General features: G+C 36.2%; 1 protein-coding gene across 2 annotated transcripts; it reads left to right on the top strand.

The window, feature by feature from the left end:
• Window positions 1-916: 916 nt before the first annotated feature.
• Window positions 917-2,920, top strand: LOC127097064 (uncharacterized). 2 transcript variants are annotated; one of them, XM_051035576.1, is made up of 5 exons: window positions 917-1,085; window positions 1,363-1,509; window positions 1,629-1,710; window positions 1,801-1,917; window positions 2,545-2,920. In XM_051035576.1, exons 2-5 carry the CDS (start codon window positions 1,391-1,393, stop codon window positions 2,593-2,595), a joined length of 369 nt encoding a protein of 122 aa, XP_050891533.1. In that variant the 5' UTR covers window positions 917-1,085; window positions 1,363-1,390; the 3' UTR covers window positions 2,596-2,920. The 2 variants fall into 2 exon arrangements, with proteins under 2 accessions (XP_050891533.1, XP_050891534.1); XM_051035577.1 differs by having other exon boundaries at window positions 957-1,123.
• The last annotated feature ends 7,815 nt before the right edge of the window (window positions 2,921-10,735 follow it).

Here is a 10,735-nt window from a genome sequence, read left to right as displayed (position 1 = left end):
GTGGGAATAGACTTGTGACAAACAAGTCAAAAGAGGAGCATTATATTTTACGGGAGGCATAATTTTCAGATCCAATTCAATGTGAGTGACATTGATAAGAATCATGAAACTCTTTGTTTATTGCGGAGAATCTAAGAGTTCCCATTTTTAGCATGTATGTGAACATAATTAACTAGATAATCTAAGGGGCCAGAAGAAAACTAATGACTGTAGCAAAAAGTTGAGGATCCTGATCATGGCCTCCATTCAAAACTATCTTTTAACACATTTGCTTTGATAATAGAGTTATAGATGGAGGAACCTATTATAGAAGAGAGAAAGTAAATGAGCACCAGACAAATATTTTTTAGAAAGAAGACATAACCAAAGTTTACTATTTTGAAGCATGTCCAAAACCAGTTTATTGAGGAGGGATGTGTTGACATCTCTTGTTGATCGAACCCTTAGGATACCAACTTCTCAGGTCGAGTAGTTATACGATCAGTTGTGTCACAAATATTTTGAGGGGGCCAAGTAATTTGTATATAGTAAGAGAGTATAGACAATAAAACTGAAGTAAGAAGAGCTAATCTACCACTCTTATTGAAAAGTTTGTTTTTCCAAGAATCCATGTCAATTTGATGTTGTGAATCTTTTTTTTTATAATGGTCTGAATAAGGAAGAAAGAAGTATTTTGTCTCCAAATTTGATTCATTTGTCTCGAGACTTTTGAAAGTAATGAATTTCTTCTTAGAAGACGTGGCTATAAGAATTTCTTTGAAGTTGTTGCTCAAGTTCGACATGTTGAAGAGAGACAACTCTTTCAAAATTATTATGAATCCTATCAAGTCTTATTTTCAATATATTATTATAAATATTTTTTTTATAAATATATTTTTGTTTCAAAACAATAAATGCATTTTTGTTATTTCAAAATAATATACATTTTTTTAACTCTTCAATTTCTCTATTTTCTTTATTTATCACTTTCTTCTCAAAACGAAACATACTCTTGGTGTAATTGTTACACCGCTCAGTGCCGGAGCTCCTCCGATACCCGCCCTTGACGACGGCCGACCCACAAACGTCATCTTCAGAGTCGTGCCGTACTATATCTCTCTCTCACTTATTCTTGTATCTCAAAGTAACAATGAAAGCATATATTTCCTCTCTTTCGTTTCACACTTGTTTCAAAATTTTGAATTTCTTTATACGTAGTAATTTTTATGATTATATCGAATTCATAATATCTACACATCTATTTGTGCGTTTCACTCAAATAAATTACTATATCTAAGTCCAAATTGTATACCAATTGAATTTCCCATTTCATGCACACCAAGTGTTTGAATAAATGTTTCACTGAAGTTTTGCTTGTTTCAGTTTTCAGGGTAACTTCTTATCATTCTCCATGAGGCTCTATGATGAATTCAAAGAGATATTAAAGATTCAGAAGCTTCGAAGATCCGTATCTTTTGCTGGGTTCTACGGCTTCACCACACTTATCATCTATGCTTATGTTAACAATACGTGGGTTGCACATTGCTAAAAAAACTTGTTCTTATTGTTATAACTAGAATTTGGGTTTCGTTTATTGGTCCTCGTGTTAATATAAAGCGTGTCTGTCGATTGTGATTTTGGTTTTGCAGAACTAGGGCTGGGTATTCTAGAGCTGATCAATACTATGCATCATACCCAGCTGGTACCGAGCTCTTAACCGATACTTCCAAGGTCTTTTTCATTATAGAATCTGAAAAGTTTCATTTATTTTGATGTTATTTTAGTTCCGGGTATGATTGTAGTGTTCAAAATTGTTGTCAGTTATACAAAGCTGCTCTTGGAAACTGCTTTGAATCTGAAGAGTGGGGCTCGTTTGAGTTTTGTGTCATGCAAAAACACTTTGAGCGTCAAGGGAAGTCACCATATGCATATCATGCTGTGAGTTTCAATATCTTTTCTTTATCTTGTGTTAAATCAAGAATAAGAACTTTTTTTCCACTTCATATTTCAATCCTGGAAGATATTGATTTAGAATACTATTTCATATCCAATCTCATAAAAGTTAAATGCTTTCAGATTTTTATATAGCTCCTGTTTAAGTTTTAGCAGCATGCTAAAAGACCTATGATTCTCTTTATATCATATAATCATCGGCATATACTCTTTTAGGTCCTAACCGAGGGCCTCAACAGATTCTGTTATACCTGGTGGATTGTCTCATGTACTCTTTTAGGTCCTAACTCCTAACCATAACAAACAATAAAATGATAGTCATGGCAAATACAATGTAAGTATTTGCCTTAGTTTAAAATCTTTAAAAATAATTTCAACCACGTTTCTACGGTTGTTGAATTTCTTTAAATTGTATTCCATTTTTTACAGTCTGTAAAGGGTTTATGTAACCAGTAGTGAATGTCAAAGATATAGACAATATGTCCAAGGGATTTTTTATCATAGTTTTTCAAAGAAAGTATGCTTTTGCACAGGTTGTTAGAATCTAGTTCAAATTACTTGATGCTGCTCATTATATTTTGTTTTAACTGCAATGTGTTGGATTTGTTACAGCAATACATGGCACACCTCCTTTCTCATGGACAGCTTGATGGAAGTGGGTAACCAATACACCATATGAAGTAATGACAAAGTCAAAAGTTTAGAATATAAGAAAACATGTTAACCCAAATGAAAAAACTTCAGGTTTGAGTTTGTCATGTTTTGAAATGCTTTATATTCTATACCCCTTGTTTTGTTTTTTAATAATGAAAGTAGACAAATCATTTTCTTTCTCTTTTAGGATAGCATCAAACTCTTATCATATTTTATTTTCCATCCCTTTGATATATAAATAGTCAAATACCCCTGTAAGTGTTAAATGCTTCAGATTTTGTTGTTAAACAGGCTACATATATGTGTATTTAATGAAAAATATTTTCAGTTTTCATTTTTGGTTGAGTGTCACAGAAACTTTCTTCTCACTGCCACCAATCTATTATATTCATGTTTATTCATTTCCATCACTATATGAAGGTTACGAGTTACAGTAGCATTTCCAGAATGCTGAAAATGACTTTTAACATTTTCAAAAATACTGATATTGTTTTCTGAGTACACAAAACTTAGGTTATTAATGTATATAGTGAATATAAAAAACAATGTGTATAGTGAGTATAAATTCTAACAACATACATAAATGCTTAAAATCAGAAAATACACCGATTTAAAGGAACAATTATACTCAATAATTATAATAAACTTTGTCATATCCCCATCAAAATGAGTTTTAGAATTACTTAACCAAGTTTTAAAATAAACAAAATGAAATTTCTAAATCATATATGCTTCTATCCCATCTTAACTTCTAAGTTGCACCACATTAACAATAATTCTTCACTTAATTCAAACTTTTGTTCTTCCACCTCTAACTCCTCATCTCCATTAGGCAGAACTCTAGCATGTTTATGTTCGTGTCTCTTAACTCTTGCTGTCTCATACCGACAACTTTTCTAATAAAGTCCTTTTCTCTCAAAATTAAATTATCCTCTAATATTTCATTCATAACAATCATAAATATTGCCGAGGGGAATATTGCTATTAAATTGGTCCATTAGAGTTTGGGCGTACTTCATAAAAGCCTTGTCTTGTAGCTTTTTGATGTTATAGCTTGCTTATTTTCTAAAAGGAACCTATGTTATAATTTTAAAATAAGATAATTAGTTTCAAAATTCACTAAATCCAATATAACTATATCAAAATTCCTATTAATTTTAACTTACTTACTCAAACGTATTTCAATTACGTTCACATCTTGATGATTTATAAACGAGAACAATGTTTTTTTGGTTAGATATGACAAAGTTTACAAAAAGGACACGTAAGAAGAGTGAGGGAGAAAATGATTTCACTCAATTAATTTTGTTATAAGCAGCACATGGCTAGGCCACATGTCACTAAGAGAGAAGAGAGACAATTTAGATATGAGGAAATAAAAGTTGATGGAAGATTCATTTGTCATTAAGCATGAATTGAGTATTAAATCCCTATGAGAGATAAGGCCTCTCGAAGTGTCTACTTATTCACTATCCTCACACTTACTATTTTTTCATGCTATTACTCTGTATTTGCTAGATTCGTGATCGGAGTACGCTTTCGCGAGATTCGCGACCACGCTATCGCCGTCATGGGGGTGGTGGGGTCCCTGATTCTTCGGAAGTAGGCGGAGGTTGGAGATTCCACTGTTCAAAGGAGAAGATGTGTATGCCTGTTGGTGTGTATTGAATGGTATTTCTACCTGAATGGGGTGCATGTACATGATAAAATGGAGGTTATGGTGTTGACGATGGAGGGTATGGCGTTGAACTTGTATCAGTGGTGGGAGGAACAAACTCCGTTGAGAACGTGGGACAAATTTAAAATGGTTGTTATGCGACGTTTCCAACCAGGGCTTTTGCACAATCCGATGAGACCCTTATCGAGTTTAAGGAAAAAAGGCATTGTAGTGGAGCACATAGAGAAGTTTGAGATGATGGTAGCACCGTTAAGAAGGGAGGAAAAAGTCATGCTGAATTCCATTTTCTTAAATGGATTGAAGAGGAAATTCAAGCAGAACTGAAGTTCCATGAAAGTTAGAGTTTAGCAGAATTAATGCATAAGGCTTTACTTATTGAGGAGAAAAATGAGTCTTTCACGAAAAGGGAAGCTCATGGAAGGACATAAGTGGGACTATGAGGATCAAAGCCCCTGGAGATTTTGGGGGGTCTAAGAAGGAAGGTGACTATAGGAGCACATAAGTGAATGAAAAGTTTAAAGGTTGGAGGTTAAACCCTACAAAGTTGGAGGAAATGAGTAAGAAAGGGTTGTGTTTCAAGTATGAAGACAAATGGAATAGGGAACACATCTGTAGATTCAAACACATGAGTCAGAAGCTATGTGAAAATAGCTGATCGGAAAAATAGCAAGTGTACTATTTTGCCTATTATAGTAATAACGGGTAAATTCCCCGAATGTTAATTTCAAGGACTATTTTGCCTATTATAGTAATAACGGGTAAATTCCCCGAATGTTGATCTCAAGGACTGCACGTCAATATCGAGTTCAAATTATCATTCAATTAAAAAAAAAGGTATGATTTGGGTTTTTAGATTCAAAATTATAAAAATAAAGGCAAAAGCAAATAAGGATGAAAATAAGGGTTTGTAAGGTAAGAGGAACAATGCCAGAGAAGGTGTATGATTTATCCCTGTAACAATTCTGAGTCACTATTGCATCAACAAATATCAATTCCTACCAGTTCTCAAGGGTATTTTCTCCCAAGTCCTTGGTGAGAAAACCTTTAATCAATCTACCATAATTTCTATGTCCATAGGCAATTAAGGTGAAGTTAAGCTTTATTATATCAAGAACACTCTGGTTCATACAAGGTACCCCTAGTCCTAGGTGATATCTACTATAGAGTAATCTTATGAAAACCTTATCAATTGCGGCCCAACATAATTGATAACCACAAAACAATCTCGATTGGTCCGAAAGAGAAAGCATTAAACACATCAAAAGGTTACCGTAAGAATAATATTATAAATGCAAAAGTATACTCAAATTCGTTACAATTCTAAATCAGGGGCACCCCCTAGCATTGGGGGGTTTAGCTACTCATATTGTTCAAAACGAATGCAAGATAAAAATTACACATTACTTCGATCTTCAATCGCTTCAGCTCATGAAAACCTTCAGCTCTCCGAACTCCTTGCTCTCTGTAATACTTGATTGCTTGACAATACTGTGTTTTGCCTCGTTCCAATATGATATTTTCTTTGATAGAAGGTTCTCTTATATAGTGAAAATTCCAAGCAATAGATGGACATGTCCAAAAATCTCTCTGGAAGCCCGATAATCAAAAGCCCGATGAAAAGAGAAAATTTTGGGCTTGGGCTGACATGACCCATGTCAGCTGACACGGGTGGCCGTGTCAGTTCACTACTTCACTTGACAGGCCTATGGGGGCTTGACATGGTATGGGATAAGGCCTGACAAGGGCTGTGTCAGCTGACACGGGTTGACCGTGTTAGGCTACTGTTTTTTGCTTCATTCTCATTCTGCCTGACACGGCCCGTGTTAGGTGACACGGGTGGCCATGTCAGGCCTCCTGTACCGGGATTTTTCCATTCCTTTGCTTGCCAGAATTTCGCACTGTCTCGCTTCGAGTTCCTCGGTTCTTCCACCTGGACCTGTTGGACAAAAACACAGACATCCTACGCGTAAAGTCACGAAAATATAAAATAAAACTGACAATTAAAAAAATTGCTTAAATAACTTACGAGAATGAAAATTAACTTTAAAGGTACCATAATGCGTACACAGTGTCTCAAAATCCTTGGTTTCTTGTCGGATAAGCAACGAAAATATAGTGAAAATGGTGACTGATCACAACCCCAAACTTAGCTCATTGATTGTCCTCAAGTAATGTTCTATATGACAAAGTGTCACTTCCCAAAATTTGTATTCTTACCATGATACTGCTAAGATCTTTCGCCAACTCCTTCACTCTCCCTTTTATAATTCATGCTTTTCCTAATGAGTTTTTTGCCGCACTTCCTCATCGAGGTACCGCTTCACCTGTCAATTTACATCACACTCTCACCAAGTCTCTCGGGGTTAAAGTGTTTTCACTCTCAATTCAGAATATGCAATACCAACTCATAAGTTTGAATAGTTTCTCCTTTCATATCAACTACACACAACACACACTTTTTGAGGTCTTTTGGGTTGTAACGGGGCTTGGGTTATGGTGTGGTAAATACAAACAAAAAGGAAAACATATGGTTTTGGGTTCAGAGCCAATGTTCATATTCTTTTCACTGTGTTTTATTCCTTTCCTTTTTAATTGCTCAGTTTTTTTTTGATATTCTTTTTTTTTTCAATTGAGTGCTCTTCCTTCGGTGAGTGCTTCTTTCGAACCATCAACTATATTTCATTTTCTCAAATTTTTTATGGTCGTTTTTTCTTCTTCTTTTTTTTCGTACTCACCTTGGTTTTTGATACTTATGGGGTTTACCCCAAACTTAGAATTTAACACAGCTTAATGACATCACATTGACTCTGAATAGGGTAAGGAAGTGTTTTGGGCCGCCGGTTATATTTATGTGGTTAGACAAACAAAGGGTACAGGCTCAAATGGGGTTAACAAAGGATAACATTAATGGGATGGCTAGAAAGGCTCAGGGCTATAATCAAATAACATGCCTCAGTGTGAGTATACATGAAGTGAAACTCCTAGAGAACCTATGCAAAGTCAGAGTGATAAGACATACCTGAATATCGCTCATGATGACAAATGTGTTTGACTTTTTATGCACTCACCATGTTAGGTAAAACTTGATAGCATCCACAATACTTCGAGTATGATGCAGCTTCTTACTCAACTCGGAATGCATAGGGAGCCTACTTTAGTTGAGATTTAGAAATTACGTCCGATCTTTTCTTCAGTAGTATCGACTTTCTGGGAAGATCCTTCGCAACAAGCAATAGTAAGTGGAGTGATCATTCAATCCACTGCCGCTATTTATCATTACCTCATCCAACTATAATACCAAGAACCTGAAATACATTCAACACATGATACCCGACAGTAAAAAAAACCAAATGTTAACGGTAAAAATTGGGAACTAATCAAATAAAACATAAAACAAAATAAAAATAAATGTAAAAAGCATAGGAAAACCTCCCCCACACTTGAACTAGACATTGGCCTCAATGTTTTAGAAGAGTATAGAAGGAGGGTGACTCACAGTGCCCCACTGAGGGGGATGGGGCGAAAAGTGCAACATGCCCACACGAAATTCAATTTTTTCAACCTTTTCCATGTGAGTACCTTCGCCCTTTTATGCAAGGCACTGTGCAAACCTAAAATAACAAACAAACACAAATAATAATTAGAACTAGTAAGCGTGGGTTGCCTCCCACGAAGCGCTTCGTTTAACGTCGCGTGACTCGATGGTTCATCCCCCTTGTTACGGGGGGTACTTCAGCCTCCAAACCTTATTGCACCTCTTGTCCAAAACTAGGAAGCTGTCTCTTTCATCCGTATGGATTCCTTTGTGCCACAAGTCCTTTTTAACCTTCATCTCCTTACCATGTTTTCGTTTTTATTTTTATTTTTCTTGCTTTTTGGAATGGAGATGGGAGTCTTTCCATTCAGGATGGCTAATGGCAGTGATGAGAGTCGAGAGGGCCTTCCTGCATCTTTCTCTGATGTTGGCATGTTCCTTTGTCTTCTCGCCTCTGTCCTGATTAAGCCTACTTGATAGTGAGATTCTATATCTTCCTCTAGCTCCTGGTCTTCAATAACATTCAATGTTATCTCTTTGTCGTGAGCTTTCAAGGTTAATGTGTCCTGGTCCATGTCGAGATTGCATCGACTTGTCTGCATGAAAGGTCGACCCAGAATGATGAGTGCCTCATCATATTTAGGTATGTCTAGGATTATAAAATCAACAGGAAAAATCAAGTCCTCTATTGTTACCAGTACGTCTTCTTCTATACCATATGCATCCTTTCTTGAGTGATCCGCAAACTTCAGATTGATATTTGTATCACTGACATTTTTAATACCCAACCTGTGATAGATTGATAATGGCATCAGACTCACACTAGCTCCCGAATCTATTAGTACCTTTTTGAAGGTTCTTTCTTTAATTATGCATGGTACTGTTACCGTTCCCGGATCCTTTTGTTTGTTAGGAATTTTCTGCCCTAGTGAGTTGGCACTATACTTTTCCTTCCAGGCTACCTGTTCTTCTGCTGTTGGTTTCTTTTTAGCCATTACCTCTTCCATGAATTTCTTGTACATGGGCATTCTTTCGAGCGCTTCAAACAAAGACATGTGACCCTCAACCTTTTTAAACATTGTCATGAATTTCTCCAAGTCTGACTCGCTTGGTTCCTTCTTTGTCACTCTCTGAGGGTAGGCTAACTTAATCACTAGTTTAGTCTCCTTTGTACTTTCCTCTTCAGTCGGCTCGCCCGATGATATAATTTTTTTCTTTTTAGAAACCTTTTTCTTTTTCTTCGTGACAATACTAATATTCTCTTGACCCCTCAGATTTTGAACTGTTTCACTTGGTAAGGAACCTGGTGTTCGACAACTTGCTAGTTGTTGTGCTATTTGCCCCAACTGAAGTTCAAGATTCTTTAGAGAGGTTGTGGTGTTTTCTGATTGTTTCTCGTCTCTTCTTCAAATTGCCTATTTTGAGTTGCCATGTTTTCAATGGCAATCTCCCAGTCTGCTTTCCTTGGAGCTTGCTGTTGTTGATATTGAGTCTGATATTGACCTTGCCCCTGTTGTGGAACATTCCCTTTCTGATCTTTCCAGGAGAAGTTTGGATGATTCTTCCAACCTAGATTGTAAGTGTTAGAGTAGGGGTTATTCCACTTTAAGAATTTTATCTCTTCAATTTGTTGAGGAGTTGCAAAGCAATACATAGTGTGGTGAGGTCCATTACAGATTTTACAAGTGATGGTATGAGCAGGTTGAATTTGAGCTACCTGTTGAATACCTATATTCATCGCTTTTAATTTCTTCTCCACTTCAGCAGCAACTGTATCTTCCAAACGGATTTTATTTGCTTCTACTTTCAGGTCAATGACTCCTTCAGGTTTGCTTGTACACCTATCATATAATTCCATATGCTCATTTGCTGCTATCGCTTCAATGATCCTTTTAATACCGGTGGTTGTTGAGAGATTTGTTGAACCACTGGTTGTTGTATCAATTAACTATTTTATCTTTATTTTCAGCCCGTTCACAAACATATGCATTTGTTCAGTCGGGTCCATATCATGAGTTGGGCACGCTACCAGGATCCTTTTGAATTTTTTGTAGGTATCTCCCAAAGACTCACCATCTTTCTATTTGAAGTTCAAAATTTCATACCTTTTTCTCCGAAATACTGATGCGGGAAAATACTCATTTAAGAAAGTTGTTTCCATCTCTTCCCATGATGTAATACTGCCAGCTGGAAGAGAGTAGAGCCATTCTTCCGCTTCTTCAGATAAGGTGAACGGGAACATTCTTAACTTCTTTGCTTCATCAGTATGACCATCAATTTTCAAAGTAGTACTCATGGTCAGGAATCTCTGCAGGTGCTTGTTGGCATCTTCATTAACCTTTCTGGTGAAAGATTTTCTCTTAAGTTGATTGATTGTGTTAGGATGCAATTGAAAGTTCGTCAAATTCACCGGTTGGTTGACAATGGTCAATCTACCACCCGACGCATTTGCACCTCCATAGTCACCTAGGAGTCTTTCCGGAGATGGAAGCGGTGGAACTGGAGGAATTTTAGCCATAGTTTCTTTTTCTGAATCTGAGTGATTAGAGGGAACTTCTTCTTTGGAATCCAATCTAGCGTTTCTTCGTCTCCGGTGAAGGGTTCTCTCGATTTCTGTGTCAAAAAAAATTCTGCTTAGGGCTTTCCTCGCATACACAAATTAGTGAATTAAATTATATAAATGACAGAAAAATAATTTTATTGCAGAGCAACAAAATTTTAATTGAACTAAAAATTAAACTCTATATTTTGGCAGTCCCCGACAACGGCGCCAAAAACTTGATCGAAAAAATAGCAAGTGTACTATTTTGCCTATTATAGTAATAACGGGTAAATTCCCCGAATGTCAATCTCAAAGACTGCACGTTAATATTGAGTTCAAATTATCATTCAATTAAACAAAAAGTATGATTTGGGTTTTTAGATTCAAAATTATA

This window comes from Lathyrus oleraceus, chromosome 6, assembly GCF_024323335.1.
Source record: "Lathyrus oleraceus cultivar Zhongwan6 chromosome 6, CAAS_Psat_ZW6_1.0, whole genome shotgun sequence".
Classification (NCBI taxonomy): domain Eukaryota; kingdom Viridiplantae; phylum Streptophyta; class Magnoliopsida; order Fabales; family Fabaceae; genus Lathyrus; species Lathyrus oleraceus.
Note: the sequence above shows the minus strand (reverse complement) of the source record. Positions and strands in the feature narration are given on the sequence as shown.